Here is a 21630-nt window from a genome sequence, read left to right on the forward strand (position 1 = left end):
TTTTATAAATTTAAAATACACAAATAAACCATTCATGCGTACTATAATATTAAACTTTCTTTTAATAGATAATCGTTATCTTGATCACTAATTAGATTAAACAGTTGCTCAAGTTTCTATAATAAAATCATTTTTTATTATGTTAAATCGACTAATTATTCTGAATTATCAACTTATTGTGTATATATAGTGTTTATAACAACAGTTTAATTTTGTTAGAAAAAAGATGTATTAATGAAGACTAATTAATAGTAACTTTTTAGCAAATGTCATTTGCTTTATTGTGTTGTTAAAATGGAAATGAAAAAGCTAAAAGATAACTTTGTGAAAAAGAAAAGTTTAAAAACTTGTAAAACATACAAAACTTGGAATGATTTGGATGGGACAGTTTGATGGGTACATATTACACAACTAAAGCGATGAAATACCATATATCTTCTTGCTTCTCTCAAGCTATTTATAATTCACCATTACTAAACCACTGTACACAACACACACACACACACACACTGGTTTCAGATTCACACACCATATATGTGGTAAAAGCATAGGGATATTTCTTACATTAAAATAAACAAACTATACCAGAAAAGTTTATTGGGTGAGAAAGGATTAAAATAAACCACAAAACAAGAACAATTATAGGATAATCATTCCAAATGGAGATTAACTTTCTTCCCATCTCATCATATGTGTCATCATACACCTTTGCTTCACTTCTTCTCCCTTTCTTTGCCTCCTCCTTTATCACTCTCTCTTTCCTCTTTAACTTTTCACCGCCTCCAACAGCATCTTCGTTTATTTTATTTTATTTTATTATATTCCACCTAAAAAGTAGATAATTAAATCAACTCAAATTACATGAGAGAGAATGAGAGAGAGAGATCCCATCTTGCATATACCACTTTGTGCTGTTTAGGGTTGGAGGCATATATAATTAACAAGCCTACATGCCCAGTCTCTTGGGTTTTCTCTTAATTCGCTCACTAATTCTTCTTCCCTCACTCAACTCTGTGTCTCAGTTTCAGTCAAACTCAGAATCTGATCACAAACAGTTTCAAGATGCTGAGAAAGATGGATGAAGGAGAAATCATCACCAATGCTTTCCCTCACAACCTAACTGCTTCTGCTGCATCAAATACTAACAATCCTCCTCCTGCTTTGAAGAGGAAGAGAAACCTCCCAGGAAACCCAGGCATGCTTTCTTTCTCTTCATTCATATCTCTTGCATAAAAGCTTTACCATCATTGGTATCATTACAACAAAAGTTAAAATTTTTAAGCAATTCATTAGTGCTAATGGCAAAAAACAGCTTCCATCACCAATTCTGTGATGTTGCTTTGATATTCGGAGTTATAATTTGCTTTTTCATCAAGAGAAAACCAAAGGGTATATGACAGATGATTTAACATGTGAGTGTTTGTATTTGCGCAGATCCTGAAGCTGAAGTTGTGGCCTTATCGCCAAAGACACTCATGGCTACCAACAGATTCTTGTGTGAAACCTGTGGGAAGGGTTTTCAGAGGGATCAAAATCTTCAGCTCCATCGACGAGGACACAACCTTCCTTGGAAGCTTAAGCAGAGAACGGGGAAGGAAGCGAGGAAGAGGGTTTATGTGTGCCCAGAGAAGAGTTGTGTCCACCACGACCCTTCAAGGGCTCTTGGAGATTTAACTGGGATAAAGAAGCACTTTTGCAGAAAGCACGGTGAAAAGAAGTGGAAGTGCGAGAAGTGCTCAAAGCGTTATGCCGTGCAGTCGGATTGGAAAGCACACTCCAAGACCTGTGGCACCAGAGAATATAAATGTGACTGTGGAACTATCTTTTCAAGGTATAATAACTAGTTAACCTATTCATCTCAATTTTCTCATGCCAAATCTCTTACCAATCTTACAGAATCAAGTTTTCTGCTTTGTAAAAGTGGTAACACATGACTATATATAGTACTCTAAATCCAACCCTCTCTCTCTCTTTCTCTGGTTGATGCTTTCTGGAGAGAAAAAGAGAACGAGCTTAGTTCAAAACAAAGGAAGCCACACAAGTTTTTGATAAGCCTTAGCCCTAAACGACAAAAGTTCTTAATTTGGAATTATCTTACTTATACCTATTATGTAATTATTAATTCAGTTTTTCCTTGGAAATATATAGTTTCAGGTTAATTATAACCCCTATAGGCTAGTTAGTAATCGCATAAGTCATAATGTCTTAGTCATGTTATCATGTTATATACTCCCATTTTGTACTTTTGTTGAGCTAATGTTATATCGTTTGTCTTCACCTTCGAACGAATATTGCATTAAAATCCAAAACCAACTATTTGTTACCACGATCGATGCTACCAAATAACATTATTTGAGTGATTAGAAAGAGAGAAACAAACGTATCTCAGTGAGTTTAAAGTCGTCACGAAGTACAATGCACCAAAATGGAGAAGCAACATTAAATAATCTAGCCACTGATATTTTTTACTTTGTTACTATTTTGTGCTACAAACTGAGACTGATTGTTACACTGATAAACAAACACATTTAGATTATTTTTATTTTATTATTCATATTATTGTTTTTCTTATGAGCAGGAGGGACAGTTTCATCACTCACAGGGCCTTCTGTGATGCTTTGGCAGAAGAAACAGCAAGGGTAAATGCATCATCAGACATGAACACCTCTTTAGGGGGTAACATCGGTTACAACGTGATTGGAACTTCTCTAGGCCATAACATGGCAACCCATTTTTCTTCAATTTTCAAGCCAGTTTCAAGCACAGAAGAAGAAACAAATAATCAAACATCTAGGGGACTACCCCTTTGGATGGGTCAAACATCATCTCCTCAGGCTCAAGAAACAATGGTGAACAACAATTTGAGTGAGATTCATCAACTTGGGTCTGCCACAAGCTCATATGGTGGCAACTCACTGGTCCAATGCTCAAACTTTGCACCTTCAAACTATCAACTAAGTTGGGTGTTCAGGACTAAACTTTCCAATGACAGTAACATCCAAAAGCTAACAACAAGCACAACAACTACATCACTTCCCCTAGGCAACTCGAGTGTTCCTTCTTTGTACAGTTCCCAACACCAACCCCACCAAACATGTTCCTCAGCAAACATGTCAGCCACGGCTTTGTTGCAGAAAGCTGCACAAATTGGATCAAGCTCAAGCGACCCTTCATGGCTTGGGAGCATAGGTTTGAAATGTGGTAGCAGTGCTGCTGCTCAAGGTCAAGATGGGGATAGCAGTAACAAGTTCAGTGGCATGTACGGTTCAAGTTTAGTTCTTAGCACACTTGGGACTGAACCAGATAACTCTGCATGTGACTTGTCACAAATGCACCCTCCCAAACGTAGACACGTACTCAGTGAAGAAAATGGAGGGGGGCAGTTCAGGGATTTCCTCGGTGTTGGTGTGCAAAACCATTTGCCACACTTCATCAATCAACAGGTGGATTTGATTTGAAGAAAAGTGTTCGATGAAAATGGTCTTTTCCACACTCATTTGAGAATGTACACTTTGCAAGGAAGAGAAAGAGAGAGTAATAATTAATGTGTTGAAGAAAAGGAAAAAGAATGTAGTGTGAAAAAAATCTTGAGTTGATATTTAAGTATATATATGTTGGTTTTTGATTGTTTGAGTATGTGAAAGGGGAAAATAGCACTAAAAGAAAAAGATAATGTATGATGGTGAAGTTGGAATTGGAGGAACAGAATTAAGTATCTGGAAACTTTGCAGAGAGGAAAAGGTGGGTATTGAGTGGTTGATGAGGGCTAAAAGGTTTGCTGTTAGAAAACTATTGAAGGGTTGAAAGAAGAGATATCCATGCATATTCTTTTGAATGCTGAAAGCTGACCCCTTTTTTAAAAATGGTGGCTTTAATTTTTGATAAAAGGAGAGAGAGAGAGAGAGAGAGAGAGAGAGAGAGAGGGTTGTGGAGTAGTGGGGGCAAAGCAAAGGACAAGCTTTGGAGTCCATTATTGCACAGTTTGTTTCATCTCTCTGATGTGTTGTGCTTCATGCCTTTGGCTTAAAAAGGAGAATTTTCCAGTGAAAAAAAAGCATATATTAGTACGAATAGGCTTTTAGCCTTTAGGTTAAAAAATAAATTAATGCACACTTTTCATTCACCCTGCAATGCATATTTGTAGCATGACGAGATTGGCTAAGTTTTCTAACCATGCACAAAAATGGAGCTAAGAATGAGATCCAAGCATGTTAATTGTTTTTTTTTTTTCAGTTAATTTATAATCATTTTCCCTCTTAATTATTTTATATCACTTTTTCTTGGTTCCCTACCCTCCTCTTCTTTCCATGCATTCAGCGGAAAGTACGGTATAGAGTTACAATTTTAGTATATCATAATGGAAGGTTTTTACATTTGCAAATTATTTCAACTATTATAACAATAATATTTTATCATCAATCAGAACATAATTCAATGATAGTAGGTTATTATCGATCGACATGTTTAAATTAAATTTTATTATGACAGTAAAAACTTTTGTTTTAATCTTTTTTGACATAATTACATATACTTGAACTCAGAACTATTGATTCAATTGAAACAACATTGTTAACTGATTCGTCTGCACAAGTTCGGTAATATCAACCTTTTAATTAATACATCTTTATGGTTGTATTACCATGAAAGTGTCCGAAATTAACATGACATAGTACTTTTGAATTAGTACTAGAGTTTGTCTCACCATTCTAATTTCTTTTTTAAATAAATAGTTTAAAATATTAAATTCATTTTTTTATGTGTTATATATATAAATATAGCATTGACTATTTTAAAGATGAATGTGTTGATTGACTAACTAGGAAAAACATTTATCATGCTACTCATTAACTCCATCAATAATGTATTTACAAATATCTAGCACACATTAGTTAATAAACTTTCTGCGTTTTCAATTAAAGAAATATTTTGGAGGTAATTTTTTTTTCCTTTTCAAAATTTAAGGTTTTATATCAGTAACATAATTCATTTATAAAACTTAAATTTTTATAAGTGAAATATTTGTAGATGAGAAATAACCTGAACACTATAAATTTTAAAGTAGTTCTATACAAATTAATGACTTTTAATTATATACTAATTGTGTGATTAAATGGAATGAAAATCACTATGAAATTTCAACTCACTAATACTAGTGTGTCCTAAATAAGTTTTTCTTAAGAAATATTTTCAATATGTTATATATGATTTTATTTAATTGATAAGAAACTCTAATTGTACCTTCTCCTTTATTTTTTAGATTATAGTTTACCTCGTAGTTTTCAAAGCTTCACGGGCACCCTTTGGCCCATCCCATATCACCGGAATTCGTCTGAAAAACAAAATGAAAATTCAAAATTCTTTGGCTTTGCCAATTTTTATAGATGTAGCAAGTAACTTTAGTAGCTTACTAATACTTTTTGTAGTGTTTTCTCTCTACACTTTTTTTTTCTTTTTTAAGTTTTTTTATCTGTAGTTTTAGTCCCTTTATTTACTTTTACACAATTTTAGTCTTTGCATTTTAGAAAATTTGCAAATTTGGTTTAATCTTTATTTTTTTTTCATGTCTTTATTTATTTAATTTTATATTTAATTAATTAAATTGTTTTATTGATAACACCTTAAATGAATATATATGTTCAATTTAGGATTTAATTAAAATAAAAAATATAGAAAATTAAATATAGGATTAAGATATAATTTTTTTTAAAATATGAGAATTAAAATACAATCCAAAATTCAAAATTCTAAACAAAAAATAAATATGAACCAAAATTACAATTTACTGTTGAAGCTGCCTTTCGGCTAAGGAATCTGTCCACTCACAAGAAAACAACTACACAAGCTAACCTATGTGCTTAAGATAATACTCCTACAAGAGAGAGAAGTATATTAAATTTAAATTAAAGATAAAATAGAATAAAAAAGAGTAATTTGACTTCTTTTTCTTTTTTGATATAATTATTATTTTTAAGTTATTTCTTTTGCAACAGTTATCCCTATATAATTCAATTTATTTTATGTAGTTTTATTAAGTTATATTATTATTACTTTAATAACGTTTTCTTCAGTTGTTGATAGAAAGAGATGCTTTTAAAATAAAATAATACTTTTATCTTATAACTCAAATACTTAAATTTCATCTCATATAAACATATTTTATGAAAATGTTTTTTTTTTTGTTTTATTTAAAGCATAGGTCATAAATCTTTAACAAAACTCCTCCAACAATGCAAGAAGATTAATCCCTTAACTGTTTTGATTTAATGGCCTGTGAACACTCTCGTTAATTAATGTGTACAAAGACAAAAAGAAAAAGGGAAGAAAGAAGCAATAAAGAAGAGAACAAATATAGAAATATGCATGGAACAAGTATTTTTATAATAATAAAAAAAACATCTATACATCATTACCCATTAAACTTTTCACTGTTTTATGTGATGGATTTAACAGTGAGCACTAGATTTGGTTGGATGCATTTTATTATGAATGAAAAGGTAAAGAAAACATAAGTATGAAAAGAAAAAGCAAAAGAGAAGCCATATTCTCCAGTCTTGGAGCCGTACACTGTTGTTTGATTTTGCTTTTACTTTTGCCTACGTTATTATGGGTGGGACAAGTTATCAAATGATTGTTCACGATTATACCGCAAAATCTATTTCATCGAAAATATAGAAAATATTTGAAGATGTGCAAAATAATGTGATAGGTATATATAAGGAAGGAATATGGTGGAGGAATCATGATTGCCATGAAGTGTAGGTCTTAAAAGCTTCTTCATGTCACCATTCACAATTTTTTTTTTCTTTAGCTCTGACAACAACAATTATGAATTTGGTGTGTCAGTACCAATTCAAATTTTTGTATGAAAAAAATGTAGGGGGTGTAGTTTTTATGTTTCGAAAGCAATAAGAAAACTGGTTTAACAATGTTCCCTGGATAATTTTTTTTTCTTATTCTTTCATTATACTACAATTTTCATCTGACACCAAAATTAGTTTTTTATACCTATATATTATACCTGTTTAAATTTATTAAATATAAAAAAGAGACCATAATAATTTTATGAATAATATAAGTTCTTTTATTTCTGTTGGACTTATAAAAAGTGGTTCAGCGACATTTTTAGAATATTAAATAAGATATTTTATAATTATTTTAAGTATTATAGGTATAGAATATTCGATTTTTCATTAGCCTTCTCACTTCTCACTGATGTTTCACGTTTCCAGACTTTCTCTCTTTTTTTTCATTTCCATTTACTCCCCACATTGGGTCTCATCGTTTCCGTCCAATGTTCGTCTGTTGCTACTGAGGTCTGTTCGCGTTTACCGTTTGGGTTCGTCGTTCGCCATTCGCATTCGTCGTTCGCCATTCTGTCATCATCTTCTCCATTCTCCTTTCCTTCATCATTTGCATTCGCTCCTCCATTGGAGTTGATCTCCTCTGTTCACGTTCGTGTTTCGCACCTCCATTGTTGTCACGTTCGTGTTTCGCATCTCCATTGTTATCACGTTCAGGCAATATCACTATTCTCCTATTATTTGTTGGGTTTGTTGCTTTTGCTATGTTTGATGTTCCCGTATTTCCTATTTTTGCTAAGTTAGGTTGTTTCTGCAAAGATTTTAGGGTAGGTTGTTTCTGCAAAGATTTTAAGGTAGGTTACTCATTACCAATAACCTTGACTTTCATTTCTCAACCATGCCCGAGCTGTAACATACCTAATGCATATTGATTAAAAGTTAGTGCAAGCAGTGAAAAAAATCAATAAGAGGATACTACTCATGATTCTAAGGCAATATGATAACTATTAAATTAGAACACTCCTAAACCAAGAATTATAGTACCCAAGTTAAGTCTAACTAAGCTTAATCTCTAAACTACATCATCATATCAATGCAGGGTATACTCAGGACATAATCCCTGATTCAGCTATTCAGAAAAAAGAGCTTCTATGGATTGAGGAAAAGGATAGAAGAGGTACATAACTGGTTATTATCATTCCATATGTTTTTATCAAGATTTCTTGCGTCTTGTGGAAATAATAGTTAACATGATTTTAGACAAATGATTGCTTTTGAGATGAAATAACTTTCAGTAGATATTACGTAGGATGAAGAATGTTACACTTGGTTTCCCCAATAACTTGCCACTTGATTTTAAAAGTGTAGAAAATGAATTACCAAATTGAGTTTAGTAAGACAAATAAACCTACATTGATCATGAACATCTAACATTGTCATAGTGCTTATACTTACTTTTTCATTGATGAAGATGTGCTTCCCATTAGGGCTGCAGTACATGCAACTTTTTCTTTTTCATACCATTCTTTTTCAACAAACTCATACTTCTTGTAATTCAACACATTCTTTGTCATAAGTAGCTGTCAAAAATGTCTACTGAATGCATATTGAATTTTTTTTGTCTCACTTTAAAAGTTGGTTTGTGAGATTGAACTGAGTCATAATGTTCAAATTCTAAGAATTTGTTACATAAATTTCACCACAAGCTACAACTTTTTAATATTAATCACCTCCACGACTCTTCCCTTGTTGAAATCTCATATCATAAAATACGAATTTTCATTGTTCAAATAAGCAATAGAAAAAATTATGGCCTTTAGTTATACCATTTTCAAGCACCAAATTATAGTAGTAGTAGTAGCTGAAGAATTTAAGCATCTTAAGTGCTAAAATCATAGTAGTAGCTGAACAAATTGAATAATACACATACACTACGATAAAAAAAAGTAGATCCCATGATTTCATTTGCTTCATCGTGGCACAACTAATATTTTATTTATGCATGGACAAATATGATCAAAATCTTCTCAAAAGAAGAAAGGCTATCTGCACTACACTCCATCCCTGTCAGTTTTCAGTGTTGAAAGATTGCTTCCACTTTCTCTTGATTCTTAGTTGTTAAACTTTATTAGGATGTAAGTTTTTAACTCATTTTTCATTAAATCGGGTTTTGTTCGCCAAAAGTCCTGTATACTATTTCTGGAAAAGTCACCAAAATGCAGAAGAAGTTGTCTTTGTATGCATCAGTTAAAACTGCAATCTTCGAACACAAAGTTAACAAAAATAAGGTCATTGGAATCAATAGGATTAATACAAGACAAGAGGGATAGAGGAATTTGATTTTGTCCACCCACCCAATCTCTCATCTTTCAATCCATCTCCATCACTTCTTCTTTTTTCTCTTTTCTTTTGTTTTTCATGTCCTTATCCATTTTTCTCCTCTCCCACTTTTTGTTTTTTTATTTCCCTGTACGAACTAATGCATGTCACCTTATTCTTTTCCTTTTCTTCACTTTTACTACTTCTTTTCTTTTATTCAGAATCTCTTCAAAAACTAAATTATCACTTTTACTAAACCCTCTCTAGTAAGAGCGAGTCACCATTTTTACATGGTAGGACTGCTATCAACGAATTGGTACAGTCTATATTTACTATATCTAACCATCAAAGTTGAGAATAGTGACAAACAGAAAGGGAGTGTTGCAGACAATTGTATAAAAGTATTTGAAAGATCACGGACTTGAACTGGTGTATCGATAGCAGGTCGCTCAATATGACCTCTATGGTAGCTATGATCTGGGTCTATCTATGGAAACCTCCGGGCTCGCCCTAGTAATGTGTGCACCCTTTGAAATTCATAAGCTTCCTTTTTACGTTCTTCTTGCCATTTCAACACTTCTTTTCTGTCGTTGTACCAAAGGTCAACTGTTCTCCTAGCCTCTTTCACAAAAACCTGAGAAAAAAATGTGTAACTTTGGAAAACTAAATCAATAATGAAGAGGACTTGTAAACTATTTAAGCCCTTCACAATAAGTTACATAATTCAAGGTACCTTCCAAACCCTTGATAGCCCAACTAGAGTCTTTCCATACGCAATTGAGAAGTTAAGCATTTTGGCTTTTCTTCTTTCTGAAACAAAGGCATCCTGAAGTGAAAAATAAATGTAACAGATAAATGGCATGCTGTTTTAGGATCGACCAATGAGCAGATGGTTATATTTTGTTTAAATCTTGATTTCAAATTAACTGTGTATCATGCATGTGTTCTCATAAATTGTTACAGTGAGATAAATAAAAGAGACTATATTTAAGAGTAATTGAGAGAGCTTGAAAACTCCCCTCATATGTTCTCATATTTATATTGAACCTACAGGGGTCATTGGCAGTTGCTGGTAATTCTTCCTTAGAAGTTTGTTGTGGTTCTTTTGTATTCATTACACAAGAAGCCTAACACTTTGAGAATTAAAAGTACATTACAAGCGTAAGTTTTTTTTATTAACTTATTTTTTGTGTTATATAATTTAATTTTACTAAGTTCCATACTAGGCACAATTTCAATATACATTAACTTTTACAGAGCGGTTGAGGCTCATTCCAGGTTGCAGGGACAACAAATCACTTCTAGAAAGAAGTTGCAGTTCATTGCACCAACTTTAAGTAGTTAATCTTCAAACTATTGAAATACAATTATCAAATTTATGATATTATATGAATTTAACTTGTAGTGCTCACGTCAATTGGAAAGCTATGTGTGTGGATATTATACCATGAGGCACATGCATAGAATCATATACGCAAACATTGTAGACTCATGGGATATGGTAATATGTACAATTTATAAATCACATCTTAAGTATTTATCACTAAAAGATTGTTGACTCAACTATTCATACTGTAGATTTTCAATGACACATCTCCAATGGATCAAGGAGTCTTGAAGGAAGTTCGTGAGCAATGGGCTTCATTTCTTTTAAGTGTTTATATAAGATGATGTTAGGTGTTTTATGAATTACATAGTAATTCGGTTTGGAGTAGTATTATATATCATATAAACATTAGATTCTATTTCATGTAAATATTAGATTGAATGAGATTTTTTTTCTGGATGTATTGGGTAATTATATACAAGTTTGGTATGTGGTAGGAAGCATAAACGAATTTTTATTAAAAAATAAAAAATCACTTTTTATACCGGTTGAGGTCATACTTGGTGTAAAATGTGTAATTTTTTATACCGATTGGAACTATAATCGGTATAGTAAGTCGTTTTTTCTTACATAACTTTCCCTTTCCAAGAGGATTTTCTGTACCGATTTTAGAAATGGTATAAAAATAACCGATATAGAAAGATAAAACCTTCTATATTGTCTGCATCTATACCGATACTAGAACTGGTATAAAAAGTCTATTTTACACTAGTGTGCATGGTTTATGTGATTTATTATATGTAGATGTGTTTGAGGATTGATTTGAAATCATGATTATATTTTTCAATAGTGTGCATAATAATTAGGGGTTAAAATCATAATATATATATGAGTATTTTTATGAGGATAATTAAATAGAACAATAAAAATTTACTAATGATAAAGAGAATTCAATCAATGAATAAGATGAAAAATAAAGATGCATAAAATTTTACATATTTGATTTTACTCAATTAATATCAACTACGAAATTAAGACATCAAAATTATTTATAAAAATACTCGTGAAAAAGGTACACTTTTTTGTATTTGGATTATCTACGAAATATTTCGTAAGTAATTTGTCCACAAAAATCTCTGTAGATAAATTATTTATGAAATATTTCGTAGTTAACCCACGCAAAATTTCGCTAGTAAATTATCTACAAAAAAATTCATAGGTAAATTACCTACAAAAATTTTTATAGGTAATTTACTTACGAAAAAGTTCGTATGTAACTTACCTACAAAACGTTTTTGTAAGTAACCTAAATATGAAAAGAAAAAAAATATTGTACACAACTTAGAAATCCAAAATCTATGCAATATATAAAATAATTTTACACACACACACACATTTTATTTTTTTGAAATAACTTTAATTTGTTAAAAATGTATACACATTATTAGATACATTTTCAACTATCCATTTCATTGTTATAATAAAGTTAACTCTTATTAAATTAACCTTCTAAATGACTTATTTGAATAAGTCATTACTTCAATCTTAGGAAATACCTAACTCAACTGCTTCTAGTCAAGTCTATGCTGATAAATAGTCATTAACATAACATTAAACTACAAACTATAGGATAAAGTAAACAACATAAAACAGAAAAAGAAATTCATAATATTTTAAAGTCATGCATAATAATTTGTATCTTAGCCCTAGTTCAAGTCCTTCAATTAAAAAACCAACTAATCTTAGCCTTAGGTCAAGTACTGTAATCTTTGTCCATGATGTTGGTCACCCTCTTAAGCACCATCTTGGTTTTGGTACTTATTATGTGGTTTTTCATTGACATCTTGCAAAATGGTTTGTGTGATGGGAGGAGGAAGAGGGATGAAATTTTTTATTAGGGATTCTAATTTTCGTTGCAATCGTTGATTCTCCTCCATGGATTGATGAAACTCCTTCCTTGATTAACGAATACTTTCTTCCAACCTTTGAATCTTTTGTGAATCCATAGTTGTAGAACTAGATGTTTGTTTTTGTGAAGACTTTCCCGTAAAGATAACCTTCACTCTGTTTTCAAACCCCATATACTCGCCCCTTAGGATTTTTGCCACCAGTAGCAACTAATCAATTTTTGTTCCTTAACTTCTCATCCTCAAGAAGGTTCAATGGGGATATTTCCTCTCCTCTACCACAAGAAGCGACCTTAGATCTTGCTTGAGAAAATATAGTTTGAAAGTATAACCAAATATAGTCATTAATATAGAGAATCAATTTTAATCATTGACTGCTGGAAGTAGTTGAACATTGACGAAACTAAATTCCCAACTGAACCTTAATCACTCACTACTTTAGTAAGAGTAGAATCATATTACAATTATTAGAAGTTCTTTTATCAAAGTTGTTATTTTTTGGCAAGTGTACCAAATCATACAAGTAATACAGTGGACAAGTCCGAATATCGTATCCCACAAGGACTAATGTAGTTTAAATTATTTGATTTGTTAGTGATAAAGGGTGAGAATACCAAAATATTTGTGGTTTAATGGAAAAATAAATGTAGAATTAAGATGTAAAATATAAATAGAAATTGACACAATGGAAATAAATAGCTCGGTTGAGAAAAATATAAGATAAAAACTTCACTAGGATTGGGTTTCACGATTCCATTTGTTACGTGTTTGACAAATGTGCCAAATTATACAAGTAATATAGTGGACAAGTTCATATATCATATCCCTCAAGGACTAATGTAGTTTAAATTAATTGATTTGTTATTGATAAATGATGAGAAAACCAAAACTTCAGTGGTTTAAAGGAAAATAAATGTAGAAATAAGATGTAAAATATAAACATAATTTAACACAATGGAAACAAATAACTTGATGGATACACTACAAAAAACTAAGTAAATAGTGGAGGTTTTTTTGTTGTTTAGTGGAGGTTTTTGACCTCTACTAATTAAACTACAGAAGTTTTAAAATCCTCCGCAGTTAGACTCGCCACAAGTAATTAGCGGAGGTTTTTTAAAACCTCCAATACCCATAATATACTGCAAAGGTTATATTGAGGAGGTTTTCAACCTCGGTTACATGTACAAGTTATAAAATGAGTTTTAATTAAGCTTTTTATACCTACATAGAGATTTTTGTGAGATACATTAAATCTATGTGATCATTATTTTAAATCTGCATTTTTAGTGGAGAATTTTATTATAAAGTAATATTATTTTATTTGTTTAAAAAATCTTGAAAGATTAATAATTTAACCATTTATGATAATAAAAACAAAAACTTATTTTTTATGAAAAAAATTTCAATTTAATTTTATATAGACAAATGAGATTTTTGTTGTTGCATGAAATAAAATAAAATACAATATGAATAAATAAGACTCACTGTAAATAAAAACTGCCTAACATAGTTAAAGATTCACAACTCAAATATTTTTCAAAAAATCTAATGGAACTATCCATAATGATAATAATGTAGAAGAAGGTAAACATTTGTACCAAGTATTAAAAATATAAATATCAAACTAAAGTAGTGGTTGACTATAAATATATATATATACATCCAAGAATTTTTTTTTCCTCTCACAAAATAGAAGTGATATTGTATCTAATACTAAAAATAAATACAGAAAAATAAACCAAGGGTTACTAGTTGTTGACGATTCTCTTCCTCCCATTGGAGTATTTGGAACACTTGAAACATCATTTGGCTAAAAAAACACAAAAATTAATTAGTATATATAATTAAAATCACAAATATACAAGTGAATAAGAAAATGTAACACAAAAATTTGGATATGATAGTGTACTTTCCAAACTAACAATAATACACCTTTTTGTTAGGTACCAAAAATCTGGATACAAGAGTAAATAACACAAAAAAATCTGGATATACCTTTTTCAAGATAGTAAACAATATCTTGTTTGACCAAAGAACTAAATCTATATCCTCAACTCAACTAATTTATATTAAAGAAGTTAACAAATATAATCATATTTTGATCATTTATACTTATTGTTTCTGAAGTGAAAAAACTAGCCATTTCTTCAGGAATGCCTCCTTCCTTCATTATCATATAATCCTTGAATGTTGATTCTAGATTGTTATACTTTGCTTGCCATTGGTTAGAGGAGGGGCATGAAATAGAACTAGATGAAGAAGAGATAAAATTTGAAGAATGAAGCCTAGAATTCTTGAATGTGTTACTAGGAACAACTCCTAAACCCATACCTCGCACTATACTAGAGTGCTCTAGCCCCAACACTCTACCAAGTACATCATGAGGAGATACTTCAGATTCATCAATAGTGCTTTGAGTCAAACCTAATTCAATTTTTTCCTAGAACATGTAATAGTTATAACGAATTATAAAAATTTGAATACTAAAATCATAACACTTGAAAACAATATTTCTTAAATACTAAAAACTTACAACTATATGTGTTTCAATATATAATTTTCCACAACTTAGCAACTTTCCAATTTTCAATAACTAAAGTAGAAAAGGTTAATTAGTATAACATTAGGCTTTTATAAACAACATATACAATAATATAGTGACATTACCATCTCATTCCTTATGGTAGAATTCGCTTTAGAGCCACCTGTGTATGAAATTACTTGTTTTTTTCGAATTTCCTTATTTCTCCTACAAAGTGCCTATTCACAAAACAACAAAAATTTAATAATAATCAAATAACTAGTTAAAAAAAATTAAAATAATCAAGTTTTCAAGTTTTACCTATGTACATGGTTGATGACAATAATGAACAAAACGAGCCCACTGATCTTTATCTATTCCTAGTGGCACATTACTTATGATTTCATCTCTAGTTTTGGTTGGATCATTGAATTCATTCCACAAGCTTTGTCTATTTGCAGCCCATTTCCTCCCCAAACTCATTTTGCAATATCGTTGTGCATTAGCCTCACAAATCTTAAAATAAAACTGAGGCTTCAAAATTAAAGACAAATAGATGAATGTTAAATTTAGCTACAAATATTAAAAACATAAGAAATATATATTAAATACTTTCATAACTATTATACGTTTAAAAGTGTTTCAAAGCAATCATTAAAATAAATTTTAGGGACACCGGAAGGTCCAAACCACCTATCATAATTAATAGGAAACAACTTGCAATCAACTCCAAGGTTCCTAGAAATCTAGCTAGATAGGATTGCCCTTTACCAATTGCAAAGCCTTGCTCATTAAAATCCACAATGATGCGTAGCTTCCTTGAGAGGTTATTCACACCTTTAACTTTGACCTTAATCTTTTGAATAACTCCTTCTGAATCTTTGACAATAAAATAACATAACCAAACAAAGTTATAAAATATATCATATGATAATTATAATAAAATATATATATATATATATATATATATATATATATATATATATATATATATATATATATATATATATATACCTATTGTTTCTACAGTCCAACAATGTGCAAATTCATGTCCAACATAAAGTGTAGGTGTTTCATTATCTTCTAAAACATTAGGAGTTGACATGTTTGGAGTAATGTTACCAATATTTGGAACATTAGAAGTTGGCATATTGTGGACATCAAGTACATCAATATTTGGATGCTCAAAAGTTGGTCCATAATAGGTTGGATCACGTTTTGGAGATACAACGGGTTGTGGTTAAGGTGTTGACTTTTGTGGATTTCTAAAATGCTTCAACTTTGGCATGACTACATATTCATGAAATAAAACATTAATAAAGAAACTAATCTAATTAGAGGACAATGACAATTCATTTAATAATTAAATAATAGTCTCAATAATTTACAAAACTAAAATTAATGTAACTTTAACTACTATTAAATATTTACTTTTAATAAAGTACAATAGTAAATAAATTTATTCAAGCAAACCTGAAATTATTTCTATGTTTGAGATCTAACTTCAATCACCCATATCATTAGTTAGATAATTTTTTGCCAACTGCATATATTCATTGTTGAGGCTAGAAAAATGTTCAAGCTCTTGTTATTCATATGGCTCATTTTAATATACATTTTCTTCCACTTCTTCTCCCATTTTATATAAATCTCTTGGTCTATATGTACAATAATGCTCCATCCTTCATTAACCATATAATCTACATAATACACCATTTGTGCTTGAGATGCTTCAATGTAGGGTTCATGTTCTTCACGGTCCTCAATATGAATCAATCTATCAAAATTAACACAATTAAAATTCCATTGATCCTTTTTATACCCTCTATCTCGTGTCATATCAGCCCATTTATATTCGAAAAGAGTAATGCAAAATTGACCATAATAATTTATCTCATTGATATCTTCCAACTTCCCATAGTACGATAAGTTAGCTTGCTTTATGTTTCCATCATTACTAATTGAAACACATGATGTGTTAGACATTAAGAAAACACCACTGTTTTGTGTTCTTAATCCTTCTTCTCGAGCTAATGTTCAAAATTTGAACCCGTTGATGTTATATGTAGTAAACCTTCTTGCATTGTCTAGTGGACCTCTTGCCAAAAATTTAAGATCAATAGACATTGTATCCATTGTGTCTGGATTCATAATATAAAATATATAATTGTGAAAGTTAATAAAAATATGCCAAACAAAAACACAGATAGTTATATAATAAAATAATCACTCACTTGCTTATGAAACCAGTCAACAAACTCTTTATTGACCTTTTTCTCTATCTCTGTAGTTGAAGGTCTTCTTCCCCTTGAACTTCTTCTTACACATTGTCTAAATTCACTACATGTATATATTATTATAATCAATATATTGACTTTTATATTTTCAAAATGATAAAACACGTGAAATTTATTTCACTTTACTTATTCCACAAATGGTGTGATTATTGCACAATTAAGGAGAGCATATCGATGAGCTTAAAATTTTTGCATTTGAGTTAACGTAAATATTGAAGATGCTCCTACTTGTTTACCAATATGTGGGAAGATAGAGACCACACAAGAAGGTTCATTATGATTTGGTTCATCACATACATATTTAGATCTATTGAACCTTGTCTCCACATCTTCAATGTATCTAGAACAAAAAGTAAGAGATTCTTCAACTAAATATCCCTCAACTATGGACCCTTTTGGTTGTGCCTTATTACAAACAAAGGATTTTAAGTGTCCCAATTCCCTAAAAATGAAGAATAATTAAAATAACAGGTTATTCCTTATTTATAGGAAGACATTGTAAGTTAAAAATATAGAAGTTTTACCTCTCAACAGGATACATATATCGATAATGAATTGGACCCCCTAATTTTGCTTCTTCTATTAGATGAACAATCAAATGAACCATAAATGTGAAGAATGATGGAGGGAATAACATTTCTAGTTAGCAAAGGGTAACCACAATACGATTTTGTAGCATCTGCAACTTTGAAAGATTTAAGCTTTTACTACAAAGCAGTTTGAAAAATGAACAAAATTCCACTAAAACTATAGTAACATGGTCTGGTAGCAAGTTACAAATTGCTAATGGCAGTAATTGTTCCATAAGTATGTGGAAATCATGGCTTTTCAACCCAAATATTTTGTGGTTTACCTCATCAATACATCTAGAAATGCTACTACAGTAACCATCTAGTACCGTAACATTCTTCAAAGTTTTAAGAAATAACTTCTTGTTATCACGAGTTAGTGAAAACAGAGCTAGAGGATATCTTCCATTATCATCTAGCTAAAGATCATGCCTTATGCCTATCAATTTTAAATGCTTTTGAGCATCAAGATTTTCTTTTGATTTAAGTTTTTCATGGAACAAGGTATATATGACATTGTCACAGACATTTTTTTCGATATGCATAAATATAGATTATGATGCAACAAATTGGTTTGCCAATATGGAAGCTAAAAAAATATGCTTCTTTTATTCCATTGTTTGGGCTTTTCTTTGGGTCTTTCTTTTGTTCCATGCACTATTGCCCCTGATCCGAATATAACATTAACATTTCTCACCTGTCCAAATATGTTAGACCCCGATAAATTTAATGGTGGATTTAGTTCTTCTATGTTTCCATCAAAATGAGCATGAGCCAAACGAAATTTGTGATTTCTACTTAAAAAACGATGATGATTCGTAAAGCACCCCTTACGACCATTGTGAAGTCGACAAGGCCTAGCATCAAAATTACAAGTTAGGCAAGCCAAACCTATGTGTATGTTTCAACCAGATAAAATGCCTAGACCGGGAAAGTCACTAATTGTGCACATCAAAGCTGCACGCAGTTTGAAAGTTTCATTCAATGATGAATCAAAGGTTTCAACACCATTATTTCATAGCTCACGCAACTCTTCTATAAGGGGTTGTAAGAATACATCTATGTTATTTCTAGGAGATCTCTTGCCTGGAATGATCATTGATAGGATGAAGGAAGTGTGCTTCATACACATCCAAGGATGAAGGGTATATGGAATAAAGAACACTGGCCAAATGCTATATGTGGAACTCATGGTCTTTAATGGACTAAAACCATCAGTAGTAAGGCCCAAACGAACATTGCGAGGATCTAAAGAAAACTCTGGATGGATTAAATCAAATGTCTTCCATGCCTCACCATCTCTTGGATGCCTCATCAAGCAATCTTTATTATTATCTAATGCATGTGATCTCATATCTTGCGCAGTCTTAGAACATGAGAACAATCTTTGCAATCTTGGTTTCAATGGAAAGTAACATAAAACCTTTGCAATTATCTTTTTCTTCTTAGGTTTCCACCTAGATGTTCCACATGTCTTGCATGCCTCCAAATATTTTTCATCTCCTAAGTACAACATACAATATTTTGGACATGCATCTATCTTTATATAGTTAAGACCACTTTTGTTAATGATTTTCTTAGCCTCAGAAGCAGATGAGGGAAACTTTGCTTGTTTAAATGCATCTTTATACACAAATAGTATCATAATCATTGCCTTGTCACTTAATACACATAAAACTTTTATATGATACAATTTGATTATAAATTCTAGTTTAGTGTAGTTGCTTCCTTCATACAATGCTTGCCTTCCAACATTCAAAATCTCATGAAAACCAGTGTGATCATTCCTTGTTCCTTCATTTAAATTTTCATTTGCACTTGATTGTTGTGATAAATTTGTGTTATTGGCTTCCTGTCTGCAATGCCTAAATGCATCGTTGATCATTATTTCCATTGGATCTTCAAGAGGAACATGTTATTGTGAATCATCTTCCATTTGAGGTCTTTCACCATGAAGATCCCATATAACATTATTTTGAGGAAATTCTTTATAAAGTAAGTGATCTTCAACTATTTCTCTACTTTTCCATTTCATAAAGCCACAATTTGGACATGAACATCATATCATATCTCCTGTAACTCCATTCCCAAAAGAAAAGTATAGGAATTTATTTAAACCAATGGAGTACTCAATTGAGTTTGAGTTTCGTGGTTTTAGAAATTCAAGATTTATCCATTGATAAAGACACCTACATAATTTTTTAACAACGATTCATCATATATTATTCTAATACCTAAATATCTACCTTAGTAAGTAATATAAATAAAAGCATTACAACATAGGAAGTCTACTAACATAGGAAGAAAAATAAGTTCAAGTATAGATAACTAACTAGAAATAAAATAAATACATTATATAATATTTTAATAAAAATTAAGATAAAGTGTGAAACTAAGTAAAAATAATGCAACCTAGTATTTACGACGTCACTTTATAAAAGCATGAGCAGTGACAAAAAAATTACGAAACTGAATCACAAATTTAATATATCTTGGTGTTCACAACATATTTAAGAAAGACATCATTTGAGTTTGTTCGTTAATGGTTCTCGAAAAGAGAGACAAAGCATTTTGAAAAGCTTGCAAATGAAAATATTAAACTCCATGAATTTAGTAGTTAGATGCTAATAAATACATTATTAACTCTAGTGGTTGTCACCTCAAGTAAAAGATAGAATTTCTGATAATATGAATACTAAAGCTATTTCTCACTGATATTTGATCTATCGGTCATTGATGTGGTGTACCTTAATATATTGTATCCCAAACATACCTACATGAACAGGTGCATGTATTTTGTCATATATAATGATCAGAATGGAGATTATATCTGAGATTGACCGATAGGAATCATCACATACTCAGCATATTTTTTACTTTTAAATTTTATTTTCTTGTGTTCAATAACCAAAATCATGGCAGTACTTTAGGCCATTTCAAAGAGATCACAAAATAGAAATCTAATTTCACCGAAGACTAGATAATTGATAATTTATTTCAGACATAAATTAAAGATCAAGAAACACTTACCGTAAAAAGTACTATCTTGGACTATCTGTAGTGATGTTAGATACCTTAAACCCTTGAAACTCCTTCTTTCTTCCCTAGCCATAAAATTTTCACAGATTAAAAATAAAAACTAAGAAACACTTCATGTAAAGACATTGTCTTGATCTAATAAAACTTGTAAAATTGTTGCAGTGGTGTTAGATACTTGGACCTTTGAAAACCCCTTCTTCATGCTTTCTTCTCTCTTACCAATGTAACCTCTGCAACAACAATATCCCACTACAACAAGCTGTGATAACAGTGACCCACAGTGAGCCCTCCACCTTCCCTTTCTTTTCCTTCGAAACCATCTATTTTCTTCTTCTTTTTTTCCTGTGACAATTTGGAGGTGCGAAAATGTCAGCTGTGGTAGTGGATTGTGAGCTATGGTAATGGTTTATGGGAAAGAGGAGATTTATTGGAGATAAATTAAGGTTATCCATGGTGAGCCCTACACTTTTCCTTTCTTCTCCTTTGAAACCCCCTGTTTTCGTGTTTCCCATGGAGAGCTTTAGTGTAGTGTGGTTTGTTGCGATAATAAATTATTGAAATTATTGAACAAGGTAAAGTAAAATTGTGTTTTAATAAGAGAAAAAGAAAATGTATTATTTTGTTTTTCAATTTCAGAATATTAATTTTGGGAAGTAGAAGAGGTGAGGGAGTGTGGCAGGAGGAGCGGGAATAAAGTTATTAAGAAAGGTTACCGAAACCTCTACTATTTAAACAAAAAATTAGTATATTTTATTAAACTAAAGAGGTTTTGAAAACCTACACAAAATGACGTCCTTTATTTAATTAATTTTTTGTAGTAAAAGTATATGATAAAATCTTCATTAGGATTG

General features: G+C 31.0%; 1 protein-coding gene and 2 pseudogenes across 1 annotated transcript; 1 reads left to right on the forward strand and 2 right to left on the reverse strand.

Moving 5' to 3' along the window:
- The first annotated feature begins 889 nt into the window (after positions 1-889).
- Positions 890-3636, forward strand: LOC114168548 (zinc finger protein MAGPIE-like). Its single transcript, XM_028053422.2, has 3 exons — positions 890-1195; positions 1435-1831; positions 2579-3636. The coding sequence occupies exons 1-3, from the start codon at positions 1063-1065 to the stop codon at positions 3456-3458; spliced, it is 1410 nt and encodes a 469-aa protein (XP_027909223.2). The 5' UTR covers positions 890-1062; the 3' UTR covers positions 3459-3636.
- Positions 3637-7305: 3669 nt separating this feature from the next.
- On the reverse strand, positions 7306-16162 carry LOC146881847 (uncharacterized; annotated as a pseudogene).
- Positions 16163-16378: 216 nt separating this feature from the next.
- LOC146881848 (uncharacterized) lies at positions 16379-19917 on the reverse strand (annotated as a pseudogene).
- Positions 19918-21630: the final 1713 nt, after the last annotated feature.

This window comes from Vigna unguiculata, chromosome 11, assembly GCF_037176805.1.
Source record: "Vigna unguiculata cultivar grain cowpea cultivar isolate G323 ecotype 2 chromosome 11, ASM3717680v1, whole genome shotgun sequence".
Taxonomy (NCBI): Eukaryota; Viridiplantae; Streptophyta; class Magnoliopsida; order Fabales; family Fabaceae; genus Vigna; species Vigna unguiculata.

What these genes read in the sequence shown, in the direction of transcription:
- LOC114168548 (XM_028053422.2), top strand. Translation starts at nt 1,063, where the DNA reads ATGCTGAGAAAGATGGATGAAGGAGAAATCATCACCAATGCTTTCCCT. An exon ending in AAACCTCCCAGGAAACCCAG is followed by an intron (nt 1,196 to 1,434) that starts GCATGCTTTCTT and finishes GTATTTGCGCAG; the next exon opens with ATCCTGAAGCTGAAGTTGTG. An exon ending in TGTGGAACTATCTTTTCAAG is followed by an intron (nt 1,832 to 2,578) that starts GTATAATAACTA and finishes TCTTATGAGCAG; the next exon opens with GAGGGACAGTTTCATCACTC.